A 15,458-nucleotide genomic window follows, 5' to 3' on the forward strand; every position below is an offset into this window, starting at 1 on the left:
CAGGAGCAGCAACTGGACCTGTGCTTCCAGCCCCCTGCCCAGCCTGTGTGCCATGCTTGCTTCTCCCACCAGCCCAGCCAGGAGACCATGCCTGCCTCACACAGCCCTCCTTCTGGTGCTGCAGAAACTTTTGTGATTGCTCAGCCCAAGCAAACCTGACCAGGACTGCAGCCAGTGGTCTGGCTGAGCAGAGGTGAATGATGGCCCCCAAAACTGCTCCTCCCCACAAGCTTTTTGCTCCTGTCATCACAAACTCTTCACCCAGCAGGCAGAGACCAGCGAGGGGAATGGGCCCTGTTGTGAGAGTCTGAAGGATATGTTCCTCGACGAGAGGAAGATCACATATGGGATATCATGTGTGAGCTTGACTGGAAGGAGGATTCTGAACCTAAGAGAACCTCACCTAGGGCAAGGCTGTCTGATCTGGCTCCAAGACCTGCCTCTCCTCTCTTGTCTGCATGTGCCTCTCAAAGCAAGTTCAGGTGGGCATTCAGGAGGCTGCAGCTCACACCAGCACTGGCCTGGCAAAAGCTTCAGTGGGAGGATGGGATTAAGCTGTACTAGTTAAAGCATGGGAGAGCTCAAAGATGCTCCTGTCCCTGGAGACAAAGAAACCATCTAATTTTAGTTCTCCTCTTGGGGAGTCCTTGAGAGCAGTCCCCCCCCAGCCCTGCTCCCACAGCAGAACCCCAGGCGATTGCAGCATCTGTAACCCCAAAGGGCTCCAGCAGCTTGTTCGTCCTCCCAAACACCAGAACAGAGTCTGGCTGCCTCTTTCGGGGACAAACAGCCTCGCCCCACCCCTCCCTCCTTCCCTGCCCTCAGCTGATGAACTTCGGAGGAAAATGGGTATTTTATGGCCCCAGGCAGAAGGATTTACATCTTATCCGTGTGTTTGCTATGCTGTTCTCACGGAATACGGTGGGCACTTGTTGGATGTTAACCCTGTTCTCGCCGTGCTCTGAACGACGGGGTTGACAGCCCGGTGCTGTCGCCGCCACCTCCCTCCCGGGGGTGGCATCCAGCGGGACGCGGCACCGGCAGGGCGCGGGGCCGCAGGCAGGACACAGCCGGGGCCGGGAGGGTAGGGCGAAGCCGCCCGCTCTCGGCCGCGGTGCCCCCGCAGGGACCGGCTAGTCCCGGGCCGAGCACCGGAGGGTCTCGGCGGGGACTGCGGGCTGTGCCGTGCCGGGCCCGGGGCCGCGCCCCGCGCCCCGCATACGGCCCGGCGCTATGCAGGGGGCGGATGCACCGCCTATGCCGTATGCGCGGTCCGGGGTGGGGGGCTCCCGCTCCCGCTCGGCATCGCCGCCGGGGTTATGAGGGCTGCTAGCGGCCCGTTTATAAGTCAGGCAGGTTCCGGGGCTGGCTCGCGAGGAGCCCAGCGCCTGTATGGCGCTGCGAGCTATGAGGGGCCGCGGCGGCCCGAGGCTGTGCTATCCAGGACGGGGGGCTGCAGCGGGTCTCGGGCCTGGGGCCCTGCATATCGCCCAGCGTTATCCCGGGCCAGCACTGATCGAGCATGGCTTATTCATATGCCGGGGCGGCGGGATGGCGGAGCCCCACAACCTGAATGGCACTCGTTGTTATGCAGCGCCTCCACGGGCCGGCGAAGCGCTATGCAGGGCGCGGGGTGCGGCCCGGCCCCGCTCTCTGGCTCGTCGCCTCTCAGTAAAGATGGCGCACAGCGGTCGGTGGCGCTTCCCCGCCCGGCCCGGCAGCGGCGGCTGGGGCCGCCGGGGCCCGGGGGGGTCCCGCCTACGGGTGCCGGCCGTGCATAGCCTGCGGCCCGCTGAACCTGCGGCGGCGCCGGCGACGGTGGGCGAGGGCGAGCGCGGCGGCCCGTGCTCCGGCGGGGCGGCGGGAAGCGGCGGAGGCGGGGCAGCGCCGGGCCCCGGCGGCCCCGCGGCCGCGGCCGGTCCTGGCTTCGACGCGGCACTCCAGGTCTCGGCCACCATCGGCATCAACCTGCGGCGGTTCCGCGCGGCCTGCGGCACCGAGGCGGGCAGCGGAGAGGTGAGAGGGGCGGCGGGGCGGGGGCGGGGGGGCGCGGCGGGCGGGCGGGTCCCGGGCGCAGCATCCCCGAAGCCCCGGCGGCGGCGGCCCGAACACACCCGGGCGCACCCACCCAGTCCTGGCCGCACAGCCCGCCCGTCGCCGGACACACCTCCCGCGCCCCGCACAAAGGGCGCGCCCGGCGGGGGGGGCCGTGGCGGGGGGGGGGGGGGGGGGGCGGTGGCGGGAGTCGGCGGGCGGGACCCGGTGCCGGTTCGTGTCCGGCCGCCCTCGCGGTCCCTCCCCGCGCACGCGACTTGCCGCCGGTGCGTCCTCCCTGCCGCCGCCTCCATTATCCGGCTCCCGCCGCTGCCGCTCCCGCGCCCGCGGCAGGGCGGGATACGGTGCGCACACCCCGCTGCCGGCAGCGAGGTAGGATGGATGCGGCCGGAGCCCTCCCGGTGCGCCCGGTGCCGAGGATGCTCGGCGGGGTGACGCGTCCTTCCCCGGGCGCGGGGGCTCGAGGGGGCTGGGCTGCCGGCCCCTCCTGCGGGCCCGGCGGTGGGTGTCGCGCACCGGCCCTCCCCCTTCTTCTCCTCCTCCTCCTCCTCCTCTTCCTCCCTTTCGCTGCTGTGGATGCCCCAGGCGGAGCTTGGGGCGGCGGGCCCGTTGCGAGAGGCCGTTTGCCGGTACGAGGAGCACTGGCGCTCCTTTTTTCTTCTTTTTTGTCTTTTTTTTTTTTTTTTGAGTTGCTCTTCTTCCTCCCTTCTTTTTTTTTTTTTTTTTTGAGCCTTTCTAAGGCAGCCGGAGTGGGCGTGCGACAACAACCCACCTATTGACAGAACAGGGAAGACATGATGGGGGTGTGTTACTACGAGCTGCAGCGTTCCTTTCCTCCAGTTGTTTTGCTTCGCTCCTTAGCGGCATCCTTGCGCCGGCAAGAGATTTTCCCAGTTCTTTTGTACCAGGAGGGATTTATTATAGATTTTTGAATGGTCAGCTCTGTCTCCTCTTCTCCAGGCAGGTTGTCAGCCGTAGGGTAGGTGAATGTATCTTTGTATTTTGTCTGTATAAAGACTAGTTGTTTCCTTTTTCATGACTGGCCGTGGCAGAGTTCATTAAAACACACATGAAAATACAGTTTTCTTGTGTCTTTCTGGCCTGGTTTTGGCATTTTCTGTTGAGTGCCATAAAGTGGAGCTCTTGGCTCGGGGCTGAGCTGGAGGAGTTCCTTGCCTGAAGAGTGGCAGCTCCCGTGGGCTGCGATGCTGGAGGAGCTGGGTTGTGTTTGCAGGAGCAGAGCTGAGCATGGGGACACTCCTGCCCTCACCTGTGCAGACTTTGGGATGTGAGTCGCACTGCTCTCATTAACACCATCATCTCAGGGGGTGCACTTTGGGATACTTCTCTTTTTTGTTGTTTGCAGTAGACATGGCTTGATGGAATTCATGGAGTCCTCTGGGAAGCAGTTAATATCTCACCAATGCTAGTTCAGGGAGAGAAGTGACTTGAGATCTGGCTAACCAAGCTGACCACAGAGTTAATAACCCAGGAGGTTTTTCATGTGGGGGGAGACAAGTTGCTTTGTTTCTTTTCTTAATTTTTCTTTTCTAAGATGACATTGGGCTGTGGTTTGTTTAGTTCCAGTTGTCTTCAAGTATATTTTTGCATCTCAAAAAAGCCCTAAAACATCTTTGAGATATCTTTTTGAGTTTAGCCTTCAGGGTATTTTTGCTTTAAAGTAAAATAGCTTGAATGCATTGTAGGTGTGGCAGCTGATTAACACAGGGTCTCCTGGATTTTATGAATTCTACTCATTACATCACTTTTCTACTTAGCTGCCAATAGCTTTTCTCTAATAACATTGCATACAGTAGAAAGTAATGATAAACATTGATTTGTGGCTTTGTTTTTGTAGGCTCAGTTTTGTCTGACCACTCATGAGCCAGGCAGGGGCAGACCCCAGGTGTTTCCCCTCTCTCTGGATTTGCAGCCTGCTGGTACTCTTGGGCATACTCAGAGGAAATCCTCACAAACGATCAGATTGAGTTAACTCACCCAGTTGGTTCCTTTTCTTTGGTGATGCTCAAGAAACCCAACATTTTTGCATCAAAGGAGATAATTCTCCTGGCTGGTAACTTGTGCACTCATCGTAGTCCTAGTGAAGATTACAGTCACCTGCAACAGAGGCTGCTTTTTTTCTGTCCTGCAGTACAAGTTCTCTGTGAGGTGGGGTGAGGGTGTGGAAAGGGCTCTGGCACATGTAGGCAGGCAGCACATGGGTGCTGCCTGTGGTCTCTCCAGAGGAGAGGGCAGCTGTGTGCGGTGCAGGAATGGTGCAGTTTCTGGTAGCCGTGTGGTAGCTGCTCTGGGGGAGGTGTTCTTCTAGAAGGGGGCTTCTAGCAGACCCCCTCATATTAGGGCTCACCATGTCCACTCAGTAACTGCCTGGTGCTCATGCTGTTCTTTTCCTCAAGGTTGAGGGTCCTTCCTGAGCCAAGCCACTTACAGTCTTCAACCAAGTTGCCATTATTCCTCATCAGGGATAAACTCTGAGCACTTGTTTTGAGGAGCCAGTGGCAATCAGAGGAAGAAGCTGTGTTACCTTTTTATTTACAACTTCTGCTCCACAGGCTTGGTTTTTTTCTACCTCATTCTTGTCTGCACTTGTGTAGGTACCTGTTGAAATGGGTTATTACCACCAAGTTAGATGCAGGAGTAATGTTGTCCAGAACAAGTATTAGACTCAGTCTTTCCCTTATCTTCTTGATAGTTTTGTAGTACATAGCAAACTTCATTTCTCATTTAAAAGATACTTGAATTCTGGGGTGTCAGGGCATTTTCCTCAGATTCAGGTCACTTTGTACAAAGCCTTGTCTTCTGCTGCAGCTCAGTCTTGCACTGAGTTATCTTGAAACCAGCTCACATTAAAGGAGCCACATTCTGATACTCAATTTTAACACCACAAGAATTGCTGGGGGACTTTTTGCACAGTGAAGCTGTAAGTGGTTGAACAGGAGCATTTGTACTGTGTTCTAACCTTTCAGCTTGGTGTAAGTGACACTGTAGGAACAAGAAAAATATGGTTGCATTTTCTTGTTCATTATGTCAATATTTGGTATAAAAGAAGCATAAACGTAGTTGTTAAATATCTGCTCTGCCTGTCAGTTTAGAGCTTCCTGCCCATCTGTGAAGGGGATTGAAGCTTTGGAACCTAAAAGTTGAGAGTGTACTGGATACATGCTGACAGTTACCTCCACAAATCTGTATTGGCTGAAAGTTGCAGAAGCTCAAGTTTGGCAGTTGGATGTGGTGGTGATGGTGGTGTCCCTGGTAGCACTTCCATGATTATACCTGGGGCATAATGTTTTATGAGGTGAATGTTGGAGTTGTGGACGTTTGCCGATGCCTGGAATGTTTGGAAATGGTACCAGATCCATGTCCTGGGGGTAAGGATTAGCTTCCATACTGCTGCCAGGGTCATACCTGAGCTGGAAGTACAGATAATTTCTTCTATTTGCCTCAAAATTTCCTCAGGTGGTGTTAGGTTGAATGGTCACTGCCAGACTGCTTGAGTGTTTAGTGTGTGAGTTGGAGGTGTAGAGCCTTTCCTGTCATGGGTAAGGCAGTCACTGCACATGCACGAGGAGGGGACTGCTGTAGGTATTGATGTCTGACAAGAGACATGGTGAGTGAGGATTATGCAGATCATGGCCCAAGAGATGGCTCCTTCGTGCACTTTCCCTTCCTGAACATTCGGGTGCTGCTTTCTCAGATGTTTGAAAATAAATGTTTCTGATTTTGTGGTTTGGTCGGCTTTGTTCAGTGCTCCAAACCCTCAGAGGAGCAGTTTTGGGAAGTTTGTTAGGAATTTGGGAAACTTTTCAACTGGAAGGTGATGTGGCTTGTCCCACTGGCACCAGCAGTGGGCAGGTAAGGCAATTTCAGAACAGCAGCCATGCACTGGTGACTTTGTTCCAGGGGCATTTGGACATTGTGTTTCCTTCAGCTGGAAAGCTCCTGTGACAGACTTGCAACAGTGCTTGACCATGCACTTCTGTACTGGCACCCGAGTGCTGAACTGCAGGTTTCACAGCACCGTGTTGGAGGAAACAGGTAACTCCTCAAGTCAGTGGTTCATCACTTCTCAGGGATACCACAGAATTCCCAGAGCAGGGTTAGCTGTTTCCCCCAAGCTGAGCTACAGAGCATAGTTTGACTTTAGTACTGTTTCTTTAGGAATATATGTTTAGGAGCAAAAGATGAGTTTACCACCACAAAAGATTTTTTTAATGCATCCATACAGCAATTGTGGAGCTTTTCTCTTACCATCTGAAAGCTTGATCTTTGTGGGTAGTGGTTTGACTGACTCTTCCTTGGAAGTGGTATTATTGAAAGCTTGTTGTGCCCAGAATGAGAGTGTTTCAGATGTTCTAATAAGCATTCCTCTGTATTCAGATTGGAAAGCATAAATCAGAATTTCTCATCCAGGTTGGAACCAGGACTCTGGCAAAACAGATCTGTATTCTCAGTAACACACTTGTGAGACCCGCCCTGAGCCTCAGCCCAGGCAATATATTCTTTCTAGTTCTGAAAAAACTGGACTCTGGAAGCTGCAGCCCTAATCACCACTGTATTGCCATGGGTGATGCCTGAGGGTGCCGCTGCAGCAGTGAAGTTTGGGGGTTGTCATGTGGAGGTGACCAGGCCAAGAGCTGTTGTGGGATCTCAAGATGTTCTCTGTAGGTCGGTGCTGCTCGCAGGTGAAGCCCCAGCAAAGTCTGTGCATCACTCCTGGTCAAAACTTTAGTTGAATTAAACAATGGAAGGACAAATGTCCCCTCATCTGACTTGGTGCATGATGATCACCCCAAGTGCTCAGCTGTTTATTATTGAATTGCATCACAAGCAGTGGCTTGGGAAGCATCTCCCTGAGCTCCCAGCAGACTCTGCTCTGCTCCCAACACCCGGTGTTTGTCTCAGGGTTACTACCTGCCAGCCTCCAAGGATGTTTACTCTGTTGAAAGCAGAGGAGTCTGGTAGATGTTGTGCTGCAGTCACTAAGCAGGCATCTGAATGAGCTTCTAAAAATAGCTTATCCCTTTCCAAGAAAGTGAGGTGCTGTCTAACTTGGGCCAAACCCAGGATGGGGAATGGGAAGGACAGCATTGGTGAGGTGACTCTATTGTAAAATAAACTTTTTCAGGTGATGACTAGAGCGACTGCATTGCTAGTCTAGAGCCCCATGCAACCTCACAGATCCATAGTGGTATGGTTTATGCTATTAATCCTTAGACAGAGATCAGAACATCAGTTAGTGCCTGCAGGATAGTTTCTCCTTTGAAGGTGGATTTTCCTGTGAGATCTTTAACTGGAAATTCTTTGAAAAGTAATATTGCTCAAGAGCATTGTGATAGACATTTGCTTGCAACTTCTCTGTTCTTTAGTAGCTGGATTACATCAGGAAGAGCCATTCTTTATCTGTGCACAACTCTGAAGTTGAACCCAGTTGGGGTAGTGTAATGTGTGAATGGGAAATGTATGTGCTGCCCACAGAGAGATCACCCCATGCCTGCTTGGTTAGTCTTCATGTTTGGCAGGAGGCAAGCCTTCCCTCATCCTTTAATTTATAATTCTGAGTAGCCTTTTTTGCATTGCATTATTCTTTTTCAGGTAAATGAGGCCATGTTGAAAATCTTCATGGTTTTTAATCACTCTCCATCTGTCGTGACATTTCTGAAAAACCAGAGGGAGACTGTTCCTGCCTAGTTTGCCTCAAAGCTGGATTTTGGCATGTGATGGCCAACTGAATAGTTTAGCCTGGCAAATGCTGAGTGATACTTAGTGGCTTTCTTCATCTTCTCTGACAGGTCACAGGGTTACCTTCTCAGGTAGTGATAGCAACCGTTCTGGGGTCACCAGTACACTCAGGAATGTCACCAAACACACAAGCACAAATAACATATGGGTCATACTACTTGTGGTTGTAAATGAAGCGGAAGTGATTGTTTTGTGGAAGGAGCCTTTTTGCTGTAGATGCTTCTGGTGACTGGTTGGTAAGAAATGGAAAAAATTATCATTCCCATGCTACTGGGCCAAAGCCAGTGTTAATGTTGGAAACATTACATTTTATTTAGCCAGTATTAATGTTGGAAACATTAATTTATCTTACATTGGCAAAGTAAGATAACAGAGCTCAGTTTGAAAATAATGCAAGTTGTAATCCTGGCTTGACAGGTGATTGTCAAATATATGGCAAGTACTGATTTAGTAGCCAGAGATAAATAATAATGACTTTAGGACCCAAAATAACAAAATGAAGAAAAGATCTGTAGCAGCCACAGGAACTTGGAGGCCAGTGCAAGTCAGGAAATCGCACAGGGTGAGCAGCTGATCCCTCAGCATTTCTAAACCTGACTGTTCTTAGGTATTTGTTATTTCTCAGTGCCTTCTCTGGGTTTCAGCCCACATCTGTCTCCGCTGACAGCTTCTTCCTCTGTCAGGGCTGGGGACCCCTTCCCTGCCCACGCCCACAAAGGCAGTGCTGCAGCACCCAGCCATGTTTACATCCTGCTGGAGCCCACGTGCTCCGGAGGGGAGGCAGGCGTGTCAGTGATCCGAAGTGCTGGGAGCGGGCGCTGGGCACTCCCGCTGCCTCTCCTGCTCTGGTTGCAGTACTGCAGGACTGAAGTTTAGTTTCTCCCTTTCTGGGAATGGCCTTCAGGGGTTCTGTGTGGTGCAAGGTGTCTCAGGCGGAAGCAACGTATTCTGGCATAATTTTATTTCTTTTATGTTGCTTTATCATTGCTTTTTCTGGATTTCTTGTCATCTCTGCTGCAAGTTGTATTTCCTTTTTAGCAATTCTTTGATCAAAGAGCAAATGCCAGTATCTTCTGGGTAAGGGAAATCCTCTAGAATCCTTTTGTGCTTCATTCACAGTGAAGTTCATTTCAACATTAATATCCATGTCCTCAAACTTCCATCTGCTCTCTCATTGCAGGATGAACAGTTTTTAGGTTTTGGTTCAGATGAAGAAGTCAAAGTACGAAGTCCCACCAGGTCCCCCACAGGTAAGTTCAAGTTGCTGGATTGGGTGTTGACTTTCTGTTTTCTTTTGTGATGATTTTGCTGTGCCTCTCCAGCTTGTTCCATCAGATCTCATCCACAACACCAGTCTTTAGATTTAATGCAGTTAGTTTTTTGGATGCTCTATGTCTGATCTGTAAAGGAGCAGGGAAAGTTTGAGTAAAAGGCTTATACTGATGAAACCAGTATTTGAAACCTCATGTCAGTGTTCTGGAGAGGCAGCTATTTAAGGAGTAAGGGTCTGAAACTGGTTTGACTATTTTAGTATCTTTCAGTAGACTCCTTTCTGCCTGTGTTGTTAATAAATGCTCTCACCAGAGCACTCTGCTCTTCCACCATAATCATCTGCTCAGCTTGGCTTCAACAGCAAACTGTGGTGGAGCACCTTGCTAGTGCAAGGGAAGATCCAGAACTGAAATAGCTGGACTTGGTGAGAGTGCAGTGAAATGCATTGGGTCAAGGTGGGTAATCAAGTCTTGTGCTTGATGCCTCCAGGTCAGTGCTGAGTGTTAACTGTGTTTCAAAGCTAAAACCAGTTTTTAGTAAATTGTCTTGTATCAGCCTTGTGTAGGTTGTTCTTGCTCTCTTGACTTCTCCCTTAGCAGTGCAGATGGGTGGCACTTGAAAGGAAGGATTTTTTTCCTTTCAACTGGCTGTGAGCTGCTTAAAAAAAATATGTAAAAATTCATGTGTTTAAAAGGTACTATGTGCCCTTGAGAATTATTGCTCCCTCCCAGCAGGAGGTTTGTGCTTGGCTTGTGCAATTGCTTATATAATTGTTGGGAAAAGACTAGCTTGCATTTTTAAACAAGTTATCTGCATGGTATTTTATGTGTGAAAAGACATTTGTTGGGAAGGTATTCTCTACATGTAGTGCCAAAACTATTTTTATTTGTTGATTATGTGAAATGTTTTGGCAATATATGGGCAGCATGAATGATACTGAGTAAATACTTGTTTGACCTGGGTAATGCTCATCCCACACTTGGAGAAATTTAATGTGTTCCTTGCATTCTCTGTCTCCCTCTCAGTTAAATCTAGTCCACGGAAACCTCGCGGGAGGCCCCGGAGCAGTTCTGACCGAAGTTCAGCTGTACTGTCAGACTCTTCATCAGTGTGTTCCCCTTCAAGCAAGTCTGAAACCACATCCATGGAGAAAGTAAAGAAGAAGGAGTCGAAGAGTGGGGAAAAAAGACGCGGAAGACCTCCAGCACTTACAAGTGTGAAGTTCAAATTGTCACAGGAGAAGGACACATCGGACATTCAGAAGGGCAGCAAAGAAGAAAAAGAGAGTCTGAAAAAAATCAAAAGATCGCCATCCACTACATTTCAGCAAGCAACTAAAATCAAGAAATTAAGAACTAGTAAGCTTTCCCCACTGAAATCAAAATTTAAGCCTGGGGCAAAACTTCAGATTGGGAGGAAGAGCGTTCAGATTGTGCGCAGGAGAGGCAGGCCACCATCCTCTGAACGGTTAAAGACTTCCTCAACTTTGGTCATAAACTCACAGCTGGAGAAGCCCCAGAGGATCCGCAAAGAGAAGGATGGCACACCGCCTCTCACAAAGGAAGAGAAGGCTGCTGTCAGACAGAGTCCACGCAGGATTAAGCCTGTCAGGATTATACCTTCCACCAAAAGGACGGATGCTGCGATTGCTAAGCAACTCTTGCAGAGGGCTAAAAAGGGAGCACAAAAAAAGATTGAGAAAGAAGCAGCCAAACTGCAGGGCAGGATGGGGAGAACACAGCTCAAAAATATTCGACAGTTCATCATGCCAGTTGTGAGTGCCATCTCTTCACGGATTATCAAAACACCCAAACGGTTTATTGAGGATGAAGATTACGATCCTCCTATTAAAATATCCAGACTAGAATCCACACCAAACAGCAGGTTCAGCACTACATCTTGTGGCTCCAGTGAAAAGTCCAGTGCCGCTTCTCAACATTCATCTCAGATGTCTTCAGATTCCTCACGGTCCAGCAGCCCCAGCGTGGATACATCTACAGACTCCCAGGCTTCTGAGGAGATGCAGATGCTTTCTGAGGAGCGAAGCAATACTCCAGAAGTTCACACTCCCCTGCCTGTTTCTCAGTCCCCTGAAAACGACAATGGTGATAGGAGAAATAGAAGGTTTTCGATATCAGAAAGAAGTTTTGGCCAGAGGACTGCAAAAAAGCTGTCAGCCTTACCAAGTATGCCACAGCAGCAGTCCTCCTCCTCTCCTCCTCCCCCTTTGCTCACTCCCCCCCCACCACTGCAGCCTGCTTCAAGCATCTCAGACCATACCCCTTGGCTTATGCCTCCGACCATACCGTTAGCCTCACCTTTTCTTCCTGCTTCTGCTGCACCGATGCAAGAGAAACGAAAGTCAATTCTGCGAGAGCCAACATTTAGGTGGACTTCCCTGAAACATTCCAGGTCAGAGCCTCAGTACTTCTCATCAGCAAAATATGCCAAAGAGGGTCTTATTCGCAAACCGATATTTGATAACTTCAGACCCCCGCCGCTAACACCGGAGGACGTTGGCTTTGCGTCTGGCTTCTCAACACCAGGTGCGACAGCTCCCACACGTCTCTTTTCACTTCACTCTGCAGCCAGGTTTGATATGCACAAGAGAAGTCCTCTGCTGCGAGCGCCACGATTCACACCAAGTGAGGCCCACTCCCGGATCTTCGAGTCTGTGACCTTGCCCTCGTCGGTCGGGCGCACCGCCACAGGCACCTCTGCCGCGGGCACGTCCTCTCGGCGGCGGAAGAGGAAAGCGTTCAGTCCCATCCGATCAGAGCCCAGATCTCCTTCGCACTCCATGAGGACGAGGAGCGGAAGGCTTAGTACCTCTGACCTGTCAACTCTCACCCCACAGTCTTCTGTCTCTTCCTCTTTAACTAGCATTTCAGTTAGTTCTCTTGCCACTAGTGCCTTAAATTCAACTTTTACTTTTCCCTCCCATTCCCTGTCGCAGTCTGGGGAATCAGCAGAAAGAAGCCAGAGACCAAGGAAGCAGACGAGTGCTCCAGCAGAGCCTTTCTCATCTGGTAGCCCTGCTCCTCTCTTCCCCTGGTTCACATCAAGTCCCCAGACAGAGAGAGGCAAAAACAAGGACAGGGCAGCAGAAGAGCTCTCCAAAGATAAAGATGCTGACAAAGGCCTGGAGAAGGACAAGAGCAGAGAGAAAGACAGAGAGAGAGAAAAGGAGAACAAACGGGAGTCAAAGAAAGAGAAAAGGAGAAAAGGGTCAGAAATACAGAGTAGCACTGCTTTGTTTCCTGTAGGTAAAATGCCCAAAGAAAAAGTCAGCGAAGATGCTGCAGCATCATCGTCTGCCAAAAAAACTGCCGGGCGGAAGAAGTCTACAGCCGTAGATCCCGCGGCAGACGTTTCCACTGCTGCTCTGGTAGATACAACAGCTGTCAAAACCAAAACATCCAAGAAAGGTAGAGGGGGGCTGGACAAATCAGACCTGGACCTCAGCCCCACTGTGCCATCTTTGGAGAAGGAAAAAGCTCTCCGTCTTTCTGCTCCTTCATCAAGCACTGTTAAGCATTCTGCTTCCTCCATCAGTTCTATGTTGGCTCAAGCAGACAAACTGCCAATGACTGACAAGAGGGTAGCCAGTCTTCTGAAAAAGGCAAAAGCCCAGCTGTACAAGATTGAGAAGAGCAAGTCCCTCAAACAAGCAGATCAGCCAAAAGCACAGGTACTCCTTTTTCCAGGTTGGGTTTTTTGCTAGAGTGCATATTACTTTGAGCTTGTCCTGAAAGTCACAAATAGCTTTTGTATACTGAGCGTGAAGAATTAATGTGCCAAGCTAAGCTAAGCAGCTGTTAGTGCAACAGATGGCAAATGACCCGAAAACAAGAAGGCCTGGGCAGAAGCTGAGGGGAAGAGGGAGCTGCTGCATAGTCAGCTCAGAGGGGAGCTGCATGCATTTGGAGACCAGTACAGTATAGCTGCTTACTGGGTTTCTCTGAACAAATCTAAGCAAAACAATCATCTAGAGTAGTACTCACTCTGAAAAGTGCAGTTCCAGCAAAATGCAGTGTCTTGGCCTCGAGGTTTCTTGGGGGCCCTCCTTGAGTATAAAGTCGGCTTCGGAAGGAAAGTTGTTTCTTGATCTTTCTGCTTTTAACTTTATGCAGTGATCTCTCACTTATAGGAGGGAGGAAGATCCATTGGAATTTTTCATCTGATTTGGGGAACTACTTCCTACCACTTTGCTCTTTTCCCTCTTCCCCACCCCAAAACCACCCTTTACTGCAGTCCTCTTTACCTGCCAGAAAGGGAGGTGAGATATGTTTTCAGGGAATACTTTTTATTTAAACTTCTAGTTTTTGTAACAGCACTAGTGTTGAAAATCGCTAGTACGTATTTCAAATGGAGAAGCCTCCAGCTGTTTGTTTCTGAAATGAAGATGCCCATGCATCTGTGTGACTGGCCTGGTGTAGCAGAAGCCCAGATTCTCACAGTTGCTTATTTGGGATAGTTATTTCAGTGGCAGATATTCCAGAATCTTACCAAAACATGGAAAATTGCACAAAAATGCTCCATTTGTTTAGCATCTCAGTAAACCCAACTGCTTATCTGAAACATCAGCAGCTGCAAAGCTCTCAAACAGCCTCATCTACTACTGGCTTCTGCTGGATCAGTCAGCGCCAAGTGCTGCTCCAGTTGCAGTGGACTCTGATTTTTTTTAATGCCAGTGCCTTGATAATGTTTCTTCATGAGCAAGTTGGCTTTCCAGTAGTGGATGCAGACTCACCTTGTAATTCCAGTTGAGTCAAAACTCCTGTTCTCTTGCATTTATCCTTTCTTGGATAACTGAGATTTGGAAGGCCAAGTCTGTTTTTATCCTGATTCTTACAATTTGCAAGCTAAGATATAATTTGCTTAGGAGTCTCTATTGCATGTTTCTCAGTCTCATTTTGGTAACTTTCTTAGGAATACTGTCTGCTCTCCTGTTCTGAACTCTAGGGGCAAGAGAGTGATTCATCAGAAACATCAGTCCGAGGACCACGAATAAAACACGTTTGCAGGAGAGCAGCTGTCGCACTGGGCCGCAAGCGAGCGGTGTTTCCTGATGACATGCCCACTCTGAGTGCCTTACCATGGGAAGAGCGGGAGAAGATACTGTCTTCCATGGGGAATGATGGTGAGTTAGGATTTCTGGTTTTCATCTGTGGCTCCATACAAAGTCAGCTTCTGGTGACTGCTTCAAATGAGGACTTCAAGTGATTAACAAGGGAAAGTATGTTAAAGAGCTCTGGGCTCTCTATTACAGTGCCAGTCAAACAGGGTTAATCCTTTAAGCTATTAGGAGTTGTGTTAAATATGTGTGTTTTGCACCAAACCTGTGTTCTTCCGAGGGGTGTGTGTGCATATGCATGTGTACACATGTGTATGCACACAATCTCATGCATCTGTGTGGCTCTGCAGATGAACTTAGGCTTCATGGGCTAAATTAGACACTCCTGAATCATTCTTTGACATCAGAAAATTAATGTTAGAAATGTTCTTTTGGTAGATAAGTCATCGATAGCTGGCTCAGAAGAGGCTGAACCTGTTGCTCCACCTATCAAGCCCATTAAGCCGGTCACCAGAAACAAGGCACAGCAAGAGCCTCCGGTGAAGAAGGGCCGGCGCTCCAGGCGCTGTGGGCAGTGTTCGGGCTGTCAGGTTCCAGAGGACTGTGGGGTCTGCACTAACTGTCTAGACAAACCCAAGTTTGGTGGGCGCAATATAAAGAAGCAGTGCTGCAAGTAAGTGTGTCTCAGAAGCTGTTGTGCTAATCCCTGCTCTGAGTGGGATAAGTGTACTCACTCTCTGGACCAGGAACAGCAGATTTGCCCTGTGTCATGGGCTTGGACTGAGCTTGACCTGGTCTGAAGCTTGATCAAAGCAAGGGACTGTAAACAGTTTGAGAGTCAGGACCACAATTTGAGGTGCAGTAGTTATGAGCTCTTTCTCTGGAGTTCACTTCTAGTTTATTCTCCTCAGTTTGATGGAAGTGGCAGAATATTGAGGATTGTTTGGTGTAAGATATGTGGCTTTTTTTAGGCAGTTCAGGATTTTGCCAGGAAGGCAATAAGCACATAAATATTTATCTCTTATTCTCCTAGACTGCATTCATGAAGAGCTTGTGTTTTCAAGCTGTTGTTTATTTAGCTTATGTACACTTTGTATGTCAAAGGGTTAGGGTTAGGGTCTCTAGATCCTAACCCTGGATCACTGGTGTCTCTGGATATCTTTAAGAAATACCACTCTTCCATGATTTCTTCTGTCATTTTTTATACATACCACTTAGACTGAACCTTTTTCTTTATTAATTGCAGTATTAAATTGATTTTACTGGACTAGATAAACTGTCTGAAAAGGCAGCA

The 15,458-nt window shown here is 49.5% G+C and overlaps 1 protein-coding gene across 3 annotated transcripts in view; it reads left to right on the forward strand.

Moving 5' to 3' along the window:
- Positions 1-1,671: 1,671 nt before the first annotated feature.
- KMT2A (lysine methyltransferase 2A) overlaps positions 1,672-15,458 on the forward strand; it is a 40,620-nt gene continuing 26,833 nt past the window's right edge. For all 3 annotated transcript variants that reach the window (XM_059867382.1, XM_059867383.1, XM_059867384.1), the window contains exons 1-5: positions 1,672-2,016; positions 8,996-9,065; positions 10,113-12,778; positions 14,053-14,230; positions 14,603-14,837. In XM_059867382.1, coding sequence (XP_059723365.1) covers positions 1,678-2,016; positions 8,996-9,065; positions 10,113-12,778; positions 14,053-14,230; positions 14,603-14,837 — 3,488 coding nt within the window. In that variant the 5' untranslated portion in view covers positions 1,672-1,677. The remainder of the gene's footprint in view (positions 2,017-8,995; positions 9,066-10,112; positions 12,779-14,052; positions 14,231-14,602; positions 14,838-15,458) is intronic.

Source organism: Haemorhous mexicanus, chromosome 24, assembly GCF_027477595.1.
Source record: "Haemorhous mexicanus isolate bHaeMex1 chromosome 24, bHaeMex1.pri, whole genome shotgun sequence".
Lineage (NCBI taxonomy): Eukaryota > Metazoa > Chordata > Aves > Passeriformes > Fringillidae > Haemorhous > Haemorhous mexicanus.